Below are 16,040 nucleotides of genomic sequence, written 5' to 3'. Positions count from 1 at the left end.
TTTACAAGGATGTTGCCTGGACTCAATGGTCTTACTTTATAGGGATAGGTTGGACGAGCTAGGACATTTTTCTTTACAGCATAGGAGACTTGGGGGTGGAGGGGCGCTTACCGAGGTGTATAAGATCATGATCATGAGAGGCATGGATAGGGTGAATGCACTCAATCTTTTTCCCAGGGTTTGGGGATCAAGGACTTGAGGGCATGAGTTTGAGGTTAGAGTGGAAAGAATAAGAGGGAAGGTGAGGGGCAACTTTTCTTTTTACACAGAGGGTGGTACATGTATGGAATGAGCTGCCAGTGGAAGTGGTTGAAGTGGGTACATTAACAATAATTAAAAGGTATTTGGACAAATACACAGATAGAAAAGGTTTAGAAGAGTATGGGCCAAGTGCAGGGAAATGGAGTTAGTGTGGACAGACATTTTGGTCTTCATGGAGCAGTTTGAGCCAAAGGGCCTTTTGGCGTGCTGTGGGACTCGATGATTCTATCATACAAACAGTCTCAACATTTTTCATAAAATGAAAAGTTTAACATGATGGACATTTCAAACAATTATTTTAGATGTTTATTGGAGCCATTCACCAAATCCGAAGATAATGAGATAAGACTCAAGCTACAGCTGCTTCTTACACTACTTCTGAAGCTGACTTCACAATGAATTCATAACTGCTGGACAATAAATGGATTTTCATAACACCATCTACAAGGCACAAGAAAGATGTGATGGAATAGTCCCCAGATGTCCCTGGATGAGTGCAACTCTTAAAAAAAAAACTCAACAAGCTTGACACCATCCAGGATAAGGTGAAAGTGAGGACTGCAGATGCTGGAGATTAAAGTTGAGAGCGTGGTGCTGGAAAAGCAAAGCAAACCAGGCAGCATTCAAGAAGCAGGAAAATCGACATTTTGGGCAAAAGCCCGAATGATGAAGGACTTTTGCCTGAAACGTTGATTTTCCTGCTCCTTGGATGCTGCCTGACTTGCTGTGCTTTTCCAGCACCACACTCTCGACCCCTAGCAACCAGGATAAGGCAACCTACTTGTTTGGCACTACATCTACAAATGTTCACTCCATCCACCAACAATGCTCAGTAGCAACAGTGTGTACTGTCTACAATACGCATTGCACTAATTTACTACAGATTCTCAGGTAACACCTTCCACACACATGTCCACTTCCATCTAGAAGGGTAAGGGCAACAGGTACATGGGAACACGACTACCTGCAAATTCCCTCTGAGTCATTCACCATGCTGCTTGGAAATAAATCACAATTCCTTCGCTGCCACTGGGTGAAAATCCTTAGAATTTCTTCCCTAACAGCATTGTGGGTCTACCTACAGCGCATTGACGCCAGTGGTTTAAGAAGTCAGCTCATCACCAATTTCTTAATGGCAATTAGGGATAGGCATTAAATGCTGCTAGTCAGTGACATCCACATCACACAAGTGAATTAATCACAAACAATAAGGCATCAAGAGCCCTATTTAATATTTTATTCTCTGTACAAAATGCTGCTATATTTGCCACATCACAACAGTCACCATAAATTGCTAAATTTGAAACACCTCACACTTTAGGAACAGAATTTAGCATTCTATCCCTCAAATTTAACGTCTGGTTCAATCAGATCATTACTGACCCACATCTTCTCTATCCACCTACTTTACTTCCATAGCTTTTAATACCTTTCATTAAAGTCCATTAATCTCAAAGTTAAAATGTTCAATTGACCTAGCATCAAGATCCTTTTTAGTTGAAATAGGTTCAGGTTTCCGCGAAACATGGTGTGAAAAATTGTTTCTTGGTACCATCTCTGAACAACTTCAGTCCAATCTTACATTATTTCTGTTTGTTCTAGATTCCTTTTCACTGGAGCAAACAGTTTCTCTCTTTCTACGTGATCAACTTTTAACCATATTAAACACCTTAGTGACATTATACTGTATGCATGTGGAAGTCCGTTTTTCAGCTTTGCTTTCAGCAAAAAGGAGGAAAACCTGCCTGTGCAGAGACAGCAAAAGGTGGTGAGTAAGTGGAGGCAGCTGAGATGGGCGTGGAGTTGGGATTGGAAGGCAGTGGGATGCGGGAGCAACTGGAGTCTGTGGCAGCTAACAACATGGCACTAGAACAGGAAAGGTCAGAACCTCTGCCTATTCTGTCTGTCTGGAAGCAGCTCCTTTCCTCCAGGATTGCTTATGGAGGTCAAGAGATCCACTATTGGATGACAGATTGGACACAGGTTGTAAGAGGAACAGTGAGTATTGCAGAGCATTTCCATTCATATTTTACTTCAAGTATCCTTTTTTCTTGTTCCAGTTCCTCATTGCCAATCCAGATTCAAGGTTTTCTTTTTGTATTATTCAGTATTCCAGTTGTGTGATGCATGTTGTATTTCCATTGTTCTACTTCAACTTGAAACTCCAAATCAAAAATCAGTCATATTTTTTGTTCTGCAGCTTGAAAAAAAAATGCTCCTCTACTATATCACAAGAAAAGGTTGATTATAGACACAGGGTTAATTAAGGATTCTTAATTAAGAGTCAGGAATCACTTTTCCCCTAATATAGACTATGTACAGTAGGTCACACATTATTCATCCATACTCAATACATGCCCTCATATTTTAAATAATTTTAACCTAAGAAGAATTTATTGAATCTGTGCAGCACTCTATTCTGAAGTGTAATATTTAGACTGAATACAACACTCTGAATAGAGTTTTCCCAGAGTTTTGTATAATTTAAAAAAATTCTAACATTCACTTTCCCAGCCTCCTTGAGGTAATGATTAACATTTCATGAGTCTTCACAATGCCCTTTGAAATTTTCTAAGAATGTGAAAGACATTTTATAAAATAAAAAATCCTTTGTTGCTACTTCCACTTGAAGGACTTTGAAATGATTCACACATTCTGGAATGTTTTGTTCCAAATTCAAACATTATAACGTTAAGAAGCTTTGAAAGTCTCGATAGTGGAATCAAATTTTGGGAAGGAGATGATGTCACTTACTTGAGAACTGTATGGAGAAGCCTGACTTGCTGATGAAGAAGTCAGTGTCAAACTGAAGTGTTATGGAGTTAAATGTGCTGTAGACATCATCAGGCAGTGAGGAACCACTCCACTCCTTCAGCAACATATCACTTTCTACTGGTCCATCCCACACTTTCAGGATGTCATGTGATGCCTCAGTGTCAAAGACAATAAAATGAAGGCTGCAATAAAAAAAGTGTAAAAAAATGATGATTTTCTCATCAGTTCACCTCATTAAAATAAATATTCAGTTTTAAATCCCATTGTTGAAGTTATAAACCTGATTTGAAATCTCAGTGAATTATTTTTATGTTTGATCACTTTGCTCATTTTTAGTTTTGCAAGGTTACAACAGTGGAAAAGTCAATCCATTTTATCACCAATGGCCGAAATCTTCCAACCTCCTGATCCTGCAGAAGTCCTGATGCACAGATTTATGTAAGCAATACCTGGCAGGTTTAAATTTTTGATGGGCTGATTGTGTTGCTCAGGATTGTCTGTATGTCTCCTGAGCCTGAATAGGGGAAAGATTTGGTCAACTAGACTTTGTGAAGTACTTACTCAAGTAAGATTAGACAATTTCATATCTGGTTCAGTCACTGGGCAACTCTACAACTCACCTTGCCCAATTATCATGTGACCAATTGACTATATTCGCACTCTGACCGGACTAACCCATCTGACCACCAAATGCCACCCAATCTCAACCACACTATCCAGACACCCACTTGCCCATCCATCCATTCACCATTATATAAAATCATTTATTAAAGGTCTTGGATCCTTCAAAATTTACCTGAATTGTACAGATGTACCAAAAAGATATGGGGCATGAGCTCTCCTTCCCCTGACTTTACCCACATTCCCTGGATTAACTGTGGAGATGGTACCCTGCACGTCTTCATCTGCCAGTATTAGAAGATCCCAGAATAAATAGGCAGTGTCATAAGGTCAGTAGAAACTTGGCAGACACTGGCAATGGACCCAACTTTACTGTTGATTGGAACACCTAGGCCATGACTAAAGATTCACTTCTCTGAACAACTAGGTCAAATCGATCTGCACTATTCCGTCACATGTTTTTTTTAGCTTTTGAAAGAATGGAGAGATTCTGTTCATCATGTAGGATGGGTTAATTATCTGCCTGGCTCAAGCTCACTTTCTGTGGCATCTCTTTACAATCAGTTGACCAGCTTCTCATAAATTAGCTAATATTGCTTGATGGCTTTTCTTCATATTTTTGTTATGACACACTCTGCCAATTGTTTTACTTTTGTTCCCAGTATAATTATCCTAATTTGTTGACTTTCCAATGGGAATTTTCAAGGCTATCATAGTTGAAGCAAATTCATAAATTCACAGAGCACAGAAGGCGCTTTGGCCGATCGAGTCTGCATTGACATAACTGTCACTAAAAGTGGACTAATCACAATTTCCTGCACTTGTCCCATATCCCTGAATGTTATGATATTTGAAGTGCTCATCCAAATTTAGATTAGATTACTTACAGTGTGGAAACAGGCCCTTTGGCCCAACAAGTCTACACCGACCCGCTGAAGCGTAATCCACCCAGACCCATTCCCCTACATTTATCCCTTCACTTAACACTATGGGCAATTTAGCATGGCCAATTCACCTGACCTGCACATTTTTGGACTGTGGGAGGAAACTGGAGCACCCGGAGGAAACCCACACAGACACGGGGAGAATGTGCAAACTCCACACAGAGAGTCACCTGAGGCAGGAATTGAACCCCGGTCTCTGGCGCTGTGAGGTAGCAGTGCTAACCACTGTGCCACCATGTCGCCCAATGCCAATTTCTTCTTAAAAGGTTGTAAGGTTTTCTGCCCTACCACCCTCCCTGGTAATGCATTCTAGATTCCCACTACCTGCTGAGTGAAAATGTCTTTTTTCCAAAGTTCCCTCTGAATCTCCTGCCCCTTACCTTAAAACTATACCCTCTCATGACTGACCCCTCAATCAAGCGGAACAGATGCTCTTTATTAACCCCGTCCATTCCTTTCATAATCTTGTACACCTCAATTATGTCCCACTTCAACCCCCTCTGTTCTAAAGAAAACAATCCAAGCCTATCGAATCTCTCCTTATAGGTCAATTTCTCATCCCAGGCAACAACATTCTCTGTACCCAAATGTAGAAATGCCTGGCAAATCAAATCACATGAGGTGATTTGCTCTTTATACTTGCTCCTATATGTCTCAACTGAATATGCCTCATTTTGACAGATGATTAATTGAGGCAGGAATTCTGATTCTCAAGAAAACAGGTCTCATAGCATCAATGGATCATAATATTTTTCAAGAATTTCTAAGGATATTTGAGACTTTTGGTCACTGTTTGTAACTGTTACATTAGTGGCAAATAACAGACTACTGAAGTTTAATTTCTCCCATCTCACTGTTGTACTTGAACACTTTCAGGAATGCAGTTTTTTTTGTCAGAAAGGAAGAAATATTAACTTAAATTAGCAGCAGCAAACAGCTGACCACAGATTTGGGCAAGCTTCCAGAGAACCTGTGTGGAATGACCAAAAATATCTGCTCTAAATTAATGAGTTGTATGTCAAAAATTGAAATGAGTCAGCCTTTATTCTTCCTGTACCAGACACTCTCGACATAAACCTGCGGTTGAGAGCGTGTTTGATGTTGCATCTATATTTTTTTCTCAAACTTAATAGGTAATAAAATTCACCTGTATCTCACTAACCAAACATTTGGTAATTAACTCCTTTTTTAGAGGTAAATAAATTTTCGTGAAATGTGAGCGCTACATATTTAGGAAAAAAACATGTTTTATGACTATCTGAGAGGGGATTAGAAAGAGGGAGAACGGTTTCCCTTCCTCATCCAGGTGTAACACCAAATATAATTATTCTACCTTAATCCTCCTTACAACCTTAAGTATCATCATTGTCTTCTTCCTCTTAGATCCACTCCAATATGCACAGATTAATGAGCTGACCTTTGATAATTGGTTAAAGCAACAATCATAGAGATGTACAACACAGAAACAGACCCTTCTGTCCAACTCGTCCGTGCCGACCAGATATCTGAATGTAATCTAGTCCCAGTTGCCAGTACTTGGACCATATCCCTCTAAACCTTTCCTATTCACAAACCCATCCAAATGCCTTTTAAATGCTGTAATTGTACGAACCTCCAACACTTCCTCTGACAACTCATTCCACACACACACCACCCTCTCTGTGCGAATAAGTTGCCCCTTATGTCCTTTTTATGTCTTTCCCCACTCACTCTTAACTTATGTCCACTAGTTCTGGACTCCCCACCGTAGGGAAAAGACTTTGTCTCATAATTTTATCTAAAAGATCACCCCTCAATTGTCTGATTCAGTGTTAGGAAATCTGCATATACTCATTCAATTACAGCAAACTTTGTTTTAACAGGCACTCTTGATAAATAGGCAAAATTTATATAGCTGAAATACCAGAAGTTTACTGTATCGCAATCTCCACAATATCAGAGTAATCAGTTGAGGGGGTGAGTAAGAAGATCTCTCTGCCAGTAAGTTTTATTTAAGGCAAAGTTGCATTATAATTGAAGTCATTTATGCCATAAATAAGCTAGAACAGTGACGTCTACATTGCCTACATTACGTGTTGATTACTTAGAGTGGTTATTACATTGATTATGCAGACCTCTTGATCAACCTGAATATTTGATCAAAGGCACAGTTCTGGTCCCATAAGTGCTAGTTGATAAAATATTTGCTGATTACCTTAGAATGCCTAAACTGCATTCTAATCAGAAACTCTAGGTATGAATAACTCAGAATTTATTTTAAAAAAACTGTTGTCATTCAAAACTAATTATCATATAAAGAGACACCAAAAACATTTCAAAACAAAACTCCTAGATTTGAGAATTGAAATGATTGCCATTTACTATCAGTATTAACCAACAAGTGCAGCCAAATGGAAAGATGTGTTCGTGGAGAAAGGGTCACAATATACATTTTATCAACTAGTACGAAGGCTTGATTCAATTGCAATCAAAACATGAGTATATATTTTCTGAGCTGTTTACACCCTTTGTAGGCCATGACATTGATAGCTGTAGAATAAAGAGAGCAGGAGATGTGTTTAATACTTCAGCCTCCCAAGACCATTTTTGCTCCATTTACAAGAAGGATCATTGTAAAGAGACAATATCTATTTCAGATCATGAAGGTGTCCTGCAGTTAGATAGGAGGTATCTGAAAACCTAATTTTCTTTTTAAATCTGCTTATTATTTTTAAAATAACTTGTAAACAGTCAAAAAATCTATTTAAAGCAGGTATTAAACTGTACATCAAAACCAACTATTTCTTCTGTCCTTGGTTAAATACCTTATTTGAAAAGGAATGGTCTTGTCTTTGTTACGTGGCAAACTAAAGAAAGTACATGTGTATTCAGTTGATTCTTTTAAGTTACTAAATGCAAGAGCAATGAAAAGTGAAGGACTTCACAGACTTTGCACTCTGATAGTTTAAAATGCTGTGTGAAATATTGTAGGTAGGGATTAGGGAACATTACACATCCCTTCACTTCTAGCATCTGATGTTCAATTTAGTGCATGCTGTTAGGATTAAGTGCCCCTCACTGCTCTGGATGTAAATATCTTAATTAGAATAAGACTCAAAACAGAAGAACCTGAAACCTGGACCTAATTCAGTTCTCTCAGCATCTCCAGAAAGCAACATAATTAGCTGCAAGAGCGGGTATAAGCTGATTTAAAACTCGCAGAGTGGTTCAGGGAACATTTCTGGTCTGCACACAACAAACAACCTCACCGGCCTGTGGTCAATCACTTCAACCTCTCCCTCACATTCCCCCAAGGCAGTGTGGAGGAACAGAGGGATCTTGGTGTGCAAGTACATAGATCCCTCAAAGTTGCCACCCAAGTGGATAGGGTTGTTAAGAAAGCATATGGTGTTTTGGCTTTCATTAACAGGGGGACCTGTTTAAGAGCCGCAAGGTTTTGCTACAGCTCTACAAGTCAGCGGTGAGAATATTGCATCCAGTTCTGGTTGCCATACCATAGGAAATTTATAGAGGCTTTGGAGAGGGTGCAAAGAAGGTTTACCAGGATGCCGCCTGGATTGGAGGACTTGCCTTATGAAGAGAGGTCAAATATGCTTGGACTTTCCTCTCTGGAGAGAAGGAGGAAGAGAGGTGACCTGATCGAGGTCTACAAGATAATGAGTGGAATGGATAGAGTCAATAGCCAGAGACTTTTCCCCAGGGCAGGACTGACTGGTATGAGGGGTCATAGTTTTCGGATATTAGGAGAAAGGTATAGAGGGAACATCAGAGGAAGGTTCTTTAAGCAGAGAGTTGTGAATGCTTGGAATGCGTTGCCAGCGGTGGTGGTGGAAGCAGAGTCATTAGGGACATTTAAGCGTCCCTAATGGATAGCAGTGATTTGTGGGGTGCGTAGGTTAAGTTATTTTATTTTACATCAGGATTAACCTTTGGCACAACATCGTGGGCCAAAGGGCCTGTTCTGTGCTATACTTTTCTATGTGGTATGCTCTAAGGACATGCAAATCCTGACCCTCCTCCACCACCAAATCAAAGCCACTCACCAACTGGAGAAAGAACACCTCATATTCTGCTTCAAACCCTACAACCACACGACATCAACATTGACTTCACCAGTTTCCATATCTCCCCTCCTTCACCTCATCCCAGATTCAATGCTCCAACTCATCACTACCCTCTTGACCTGACCTACCTGTCGATCCCCCCCACCTATCCGCTCTATCCTCCCCACCGACCTATCACAACTGACCCCCCACCTGCATCCACCTATCGCCATCACAGCTACCTTCACCCCAGTCCCACCCCTACCCCCCATTTATCACTCCCTTCCACATTCCTGATGAAGGGTTTATGCCCAAAACATTGACTCTCCTGCTCCTTAGCTGTTGCCTGACCTGCTGTGCTTTTTCCATCATTTGACTTTTCATGTCTCCAGCATCTGCAGTCCTCACTTTCTTCTGATTTAAAGACTGCATTCTCAGGACTTGCCTGAATGCAACATGGGATTGGCTGAAGAGCAGTGTTTCAGGAAGCTCGAGATTAGCAAAATTACAGTGAACAATTTGTGCTAATCCTGATGGTGCCACCATTGGTCAATGTAACAATCTCAATTTTTACACTTGTGTTTTTGAGAGTGGGGGGGTTGGGGTGAATGTTGGGGTCTTTTGAAGTGTCATTGAACTCACTTTCCACAAATTATGTAGATGCATGAGAGAAACATCCTCACTGAGCAGCAGTAACACAGGGCATAGCATAATTCAATCTTCTGGCCATTAATAAATAAATACCTGGACTCGTGTGGCCTTTTGAGTCTCTATAGAAAAATATTAGACCCACATAAACAATGAACTTTAAAATCTTCAATGTTGTGCTGTTCTGAGACCATGAATACAAAGTGTTTCATTAAGTTTATGCTAATCGTCCATACTCATCTAATTTGGAAAGTTGGACTAAATGCATGTTTGGCTTCTGGAGGACAAAGTCCCAATTTCATCCCTGATTAATAAGACTATTTTGCAGCCAGAGAGAGGATCAGAATGGTGGTGCTGTGAGATCATCAGTAACCACCAGGATCATACACAGACTTCTAAGTGACATCTTGCAACAGTATGTCAAGTAGCTGAATAGATTAAGAGCTCCATTATTAAAAACCCTCAACATTCACAGATATTCTCTTGGGTCATTGCCATGTTCTCTATGCTCCACACATTACACTGAATAAAGATACAAAAAAGGCTGCAACAAACAGAACACGGAGTGAGTGGTAGCAGAACAAGGAGGCAACACAACTGAGAAGAAAACTTAGATAATATGTCATTTTAACTTGGACCCTGAGCGATCCTTCTGTCAATATGAATCAAAGATAATGACTCAAAATTCCTTCAGAAATCTGTACTCCATTCCTCACCTTTACTGAGGTGCTGCACTAATGCGTACATTCATAAAGGTACTCTCAGCACAAACAAGTGCAGAAAATCTTTTTGAATAAATTGAATAATGTCTGGCCTCTACATCATTTAGATTAGATTAGATTAGATTACTTTACAGTGTGGAAACAGGCCCTTCGGCCCAACAAGTCCACACCGACCCGCCGAAGCGCAACCCACCCATACTCCTACACATCTACCCCTTACCTAACACTACGGGCAATTTAGCATGGCCAATTCACCTGACCTGCACATCTTTGGACTGTGGGAGGAAACCGGAGCACCCGGAGGAAACCCACGCAGACACGGGGAGAATGTGCAAACTCCACACAGTCAGTCGCCTGAGGCGGGAATTGAACCCGGGTCTCTGGCGCTGCGAGGCAGCAGTGCTAACCACTGTGCCACCGTGCCGCCCATTTAATATGGTGCTTCCTGTATGTGTTGATATAAATTTGCTATCTAAACTTCCAACCACAAACCCCTTCTAAGCAGATGCCTGCTAGCTAGCTGGAGGATTTTGCTGGCAGCCTGCTGGGTTTGTGGTGATCTCACTTATACATACAATGGGAAGGCTCTGTAGGTAAGACAGCCATTTCTGGACTGCAATGCGTGATGGCTTCTTCTACCCACCTCCTCGGCTCCTCAAAGGGAGGAACAAGACGGGGGCGGTGACAATAAGTTCTTTGGATTGTGTGCCTCCAGACTTAATTGTTTGCATAAAAGCTTGTCGTGTCTGCTATTTTAAACTGGTTTTTCTCATTCATCTAATTCTATGACAGATTTTCTGAATAAAAGTAGCATTTTTTTCTGTCAAAACAACTTTTTTTTGAAACCTGAAGTTTACAGTTACTTAAGAGGATTAATGTTTGATGGTGAATGTCATTGTTGTGTGGGAAATACAGTCCCTGTCTTTGCCCACAAACTGAAAGCAGCAGAATGATGAATAGAACAAGATGTCTTCTTTGTTCAAACTTTTCTGCATCCGATTGTTTACATTGAATTAGTTGAACCAGCTCAGCTTTCTACAAAGTACAGCAGTGTGTGTTTGACTATAAAGGCCTCTGTAAGTCAAAAAAAGTGCTGGTATACAGAGGAGTTGTTGACACCACACGTCTGCACTGCAGTAAGCCTCAGACTATAAATTAGCAAAACAGAGCACTTGAGAAACGCCTCCATCACATTCTCTGGCTTCAATGGGAAAAACAAATACTAGCATCTGCTCAAAGCCAACTCTGTAAGTAGTCATGCAAAACCTCACAAACATCAACAACAATGGATTGGATATTGTGTCTGGATAGCTGAAAAGAGTCTCCCCTGCTATGTCATGTTTCTTCACCTCATTAGTGGCCAGTGTTCCAGCTAGGACCAAGAGAAAACTACAGAGTCACTCTGAAGCTTACTGCAAAATAGTGACAAAGTGTCCACCAAGTTGCATCATGCTGAGAGTTCAAATGTCTTAATGATGGGAAAAAGAAGAAAATGTAGTAAGTCCTTCAATCTGGGTACTGTTACATATGCCAAAGATCTGTGAGTCAGGAAGCAGCCTATTCACCTGCATAAACACCAGATACAGCAACTCTCCCTCCTGAGTAGATGTCTTCCTAGAATCAAGGCTGAGCTGGCCATCACCAAATAGTGAACCAATAATAATTCCCAGGTTACTCCTGTTTTTTAGAACAAGATATTTGGCACAGTGCATTGGAAGCTAATTAAATTAGTTAGTACAATAATAACTCGGGCAATGTACGCAAAACAATTCATAATTTATGCCATCAATATGAAAGGTTGAGATAATTAATTCAGGATGAAAACTGTAAAATTTAGAAGTTGGAAAATTGAGCTAAAATACAATAAATTAATATGGTTTGGCCATATTGAAACATATTTAAACAATTTAAACAGCATTGATATTTATCATTGTAAATTTTTCACTTATTCTTTGGGAGTAACAGACAGTCCCACAACATGTGTGACAGGACACACAAAAGCAGATTATTCAATCATCACAAACAGTACTATGGTAAGTACAGAAATCTGTTGCTGTGTTTCTATGTTACAAAAGCAATTACATTTCCCTTGGTGTTCCCTGAACTGTAATGCACTTTTATATATCCTGCAGTTGTAAAATATATATATATATATATATATATATATATATACATACATAAATTTCTTTCTTTTCTCATTCTATGTCATTGGCGCAATTATTTCACTGCCTATTTGCACTTGCCCACTCCCCTATCCTGCCACCCTTTACACAAATAGGGTTCCATTTCTATAGCAAATAGAAACTAACACATTGATGTTTGCATTTATAACACTGACACTTCATTTTACATTTTTTCGCAGAATACACAGCAGCACAGTGGCTCAGTGGTTAGCACTGCTGCCTCACAACACCAAGGTACCAGGTTCGATTCCAGCCTTGGTTGACTGTCTGCGTGGAGTTTGCACATTCTGCCTGTGTCTGCGTGGGTTTCCTCCGGGTGCTCTGGTTTCCTCCCACAGCAGATCAGGTGAATTGGTTATGCTAAATTTCCCCATGATGTTAGGTCAATTAGTCAGAGGAAAATGGGTCTGGTTGGGTTACTCTTCGGAGGGTAGGTGTGGACTGGTTGGGCCAAAGGGCCTGTTTCCACACTGTAGAGAATCTAATCTACACAGGAGAAAGTGGGATACTTTTATGAATTGGATAATGCCTCTGTTCCCATATAGGACAGTTGTAACACAATGCAGGAGGAGGAGGGCATACCTGACAGTTTTTCCTGGATCAGCTTCTATAATCCAAGTACAGTGGATGTTGTGATCATATGGTGCTGGGTAGCCAGGGGACAGAATCCTCCCAGCAGTAGCACTTTTGAAGTGGCCTCCACACTCCGCTGAAAAGAAAACATACAGATGAACACAATTTGGTTGTTACATTCTTTGTTGCTTCTGGCAGCCAATTAAAAGGCAAAAGTTAATAATCACACAACACCAGGTTATAGTCCAACAGGTTTATTTGGAAGCACTAGCTTTCGGAGAGGACAACCACCTGATGAAGGAGCAGCACTCCGAAAGCTAATGCTTCCAAATAAACCTGTTGGACTATAACCTGGTGTTGTGTGATTTTTAACTTTGTACACCCCAGTCCAACACCGGCATCTCCAAATTAAAATGCACATCTTGCTTCATGGAGATTTAATTTGCCAAAGAAATGTAGACTGTCAATTAGCATATACAAGAAAAAAAACAAATTGACACAGCATCTTTAACATAACTACACATCTCACTGTAACTCACAGGAACAAAATTAGACACTGCACCGTATCAAGGGATATTCAGGGAGACAGGCAAATGTTTAGTCAAAGAGGTTGGCTTTAAGGGACTATGTCAAAACAAAGTGATCAATATTTTTTGCTGCCTTCCAGTAACAGAATTATATTCAGATGACGCTAGTACAAATGTTTCTATCCTAATTAAGCAAACTTTGATCTTAACACAACTGACAGTCCTTGCAGTGGTGTGCAGTGGCAACTTTTTATGTGCATTTGAGCTTCAGATGGGTTCTGGTAACACCTGCAGGCACTCAAGTGATGTGCAAGTTTAGTGATATATGATTTCCTAAAGAGAAAAGGAATGGATCTTAAATTAGGTTGTAAATTTCAGGAAAACGTTGGGAGTTTGAATTCAGGTCCTACATAGTTTACCATTTTAATTTATTGTGATGGTAATATCAATCATTCTTAATCAAGCTGCAATTATACAAGAGTACTGGTGGGGTATAACGTACAATTGTCATTGGTCTCACTGCAGGTCATGTTGTCACAAATGTCACAGGTCTTCCGCCCTAATGGCCAACTTTCACATGGTGAAGATGATGTGTTGCATACCAATTTCATCAGAGGTATTGCTCTGTGTCACCACGTGGTGCAGACTGCCACGTTGTCAGTATTGCTTTGATTATGATAAGTCCACCAATAATCTCAGGTGGACAGTATCAAGTAATTAAGATATAATATTTGGTTGTTGTCTCATGTTTTGCAGGTAATTATCTTTTTAGGATTTTTTAGCACAATCAGGGGAGAACATACTTCCTGTAGCCCAGTGAGATCTATGGCTAATTCCATTCTAATATCATGAAATTAATCACAGCCTCTTATTTAAGTGATTTCCCCTGGTTGAATTTTTTTTTCTTACAATCAGCTATTAATCTTTGTATGGCCATGACATCTTCCACTGGCTGAGTTTTCCCTAGTCAATCAAGTAGTTGAACCACACCAGCAAATTGCAGGATGTTGAGGGCAAAACATGCATCCTTACTTAAGAGGCAGCTTTGTTGGTTGTGGACAATGCACACATAATTGAAAATTTGATATTCTTGGTGCTGTAGTAAGCTTGAGCATTTCTTCCATGCTAGGTTTTATTCCACCTGCACAATGCATCTCCAAATCTATAGGCTATCATGGTATTAGGTTCAACAAGACAGGGACAGTTGCTCCTCTACGGAGCTTAAATTGCATGAGGTATCCATTAGAACACCTACATTCAGTCATATTTAGTTGCGGCAGAGATCCCATTTCCGTTTGGATTCCCTTGAGTATCTTCTCCAATGCAGAGATATCCTCAAATGCAGGCATATCTTCTAAATGAGATGGATGGTTTTGTGGTTGGACTCACCATTGCACAAGCTTTTTTGGAACTGGTTCAGACTTAAGTACATCGTTTAGAAGTTACCTATTTTTTAATAGGTATAACACACTTTTGTTATAACTCGATACTGTCTTTGCTTGAGAGAGCTTTCTGTTCCACAATGCTGACACTGACTCTTAGCATCAGATGCTTTGCCTACTTTTTGTGTTTTTTTTGTCATGTGTCTGAACCTTGAGGTCAATAGGTTCTGTTTCTCTTCTTCAGCAAGTTTATTCTTCTCCTCTGAGTTTGTCTATGCTTTTTCTTCTGGTCTCTGCTTGCAAGAAAATTTGGACGGGCTTTTCCACACTTTAATCTTCCTTGGATTGCAAAGTATCTGATAAAGACTGATCAAAAATTCTGACAACAATTCTGTCTCTTATGAATTCTGAATGGAAGGTTCAGTGTTCGCAGGTTTCAGCTAATCTGTAGACATCATCAATGAAATTGTCTTTGGATTCTGCTGTAAATTGAATTCAATTAGATTTTGCCTGCTTGAGAATTATTTGTGTTCTTTAGATAAAGCAATCGTCAAAAGCTTTAAAAACCCATTCAAAAGTTTTTGCATCTTTGTGCATTTTCTGGTGTTTTATATAATTTATCAGAGGACTTATTGGCCATAATAGAGCATTGACATGTTCTGTTGCTGATTGACATTTAATTGTTGGCAGTTGGTATTTAATTTTGAAACAATTCTTTATCGTCAGAATGTTTTCTTTCCCCACAAATTTCAATGTTGTGCTTTGTTAGAATTGTCTCTGAAATTGAATCAGGAAGAATACAATATGTCTTTGACATTTCTCTTTAATGTAAAAACTTACTAAACTTATTACTGTGGAAGTATTTTAATATGTAATTTCTATTTCATTTTAAATTTGATATTCTATATTCTCCAGTTTTGTCTTCTTGTATTCAGGAGTGCAATTTCATTTTAAATTACTGGTAAGCTTTCCTTTATTTACTAGCTTTTCCAATTCTGTATCTCAGTCGAACTGGAAGAGATTCTTTGGATAAAACTATAAGTTGTATTTGCAGTCTGCTCTCTAGTGATTCAAAGTTTAAGAATCACTTTTGAGATTCTCTTAAATATTTCAAACTTGTAAATAGTACTTCTGCAATATTAGTATAACCTTACCAGATTTAGGAATCAAATAGAGCTTCCTGCTCTTTGAACTAGCTGAAGGATTTCTGGGCATTTTGAAAAGAGGTTTGTGGCTTTTTCTGCTTTTGTTGTAATGAATTGTGCATTGTTTCCCCAGAAGGAAAGATGCATTTGTGCTCTTTGTACAATTAAAATATTCTATTATTTAAATAAAATTTTTCTTGCTTCTGAATGCTTTTC

General features: G+C 39.5%; 1 protein-coding gene across 4 annotated transcripts in view; it reads right to left on the bottom strand.

Moving 5' to 3' along the window:
- LOC122548600 (CUB and sushi domain-containing protein 1-like) overlaps positions 1 to 16,040 on the bottom strand; it is a 2,407,075-nt gene that overhangs the window by 441,221 nt on the left and 1,949,814 nt on the right. For all 4 annotated transcript variants that reach the window (XM_087978377.1, XM_087978362.1, XM_087978369.1 and 1 more), the window contains exons 25-26: positions 12,780 to 12,906; positions 3,016 to 3,218 (exon numbers count right to left, since the gene is read on the bottom strand). In XM_087978377.1, coding sequence (XP_087834503.1) covers positions 3,016 to 3,218; positions 12,780 to 12,906 — 330 coding nt within the window. The remainder of the gene's footprint in view (positions 1 to 3,015; positions 3,219 to 12,779; positions 12,907 to 16,040) is intronic.

The sequence above is a fragment of the Chiloscyllium plagiosum genome, unplaced genomic scaffold (genome assembly GCF_037043375.1).
Source record: "Chiloscyllium plagiosum isolate Xiang-an unplaced genomic scaffold, Cpla_swu_hap1 HiC_scaffold_3, whole genome shotgun sequence".
In the NCBI taxonomy this organism is placed as follows: domain Eukaryota; kingdom Metazoa; phylum Chordata; class Chondrichthyes; order Orectolobiformes; family Hemiscylliidae; genus Chiloscyllium; species Chiloscyllium plagiosum.
Note: the sequence above shows the minus strand (reverse complement) of the source record. Positions and strands in the feature narration are given on the sequence as shown.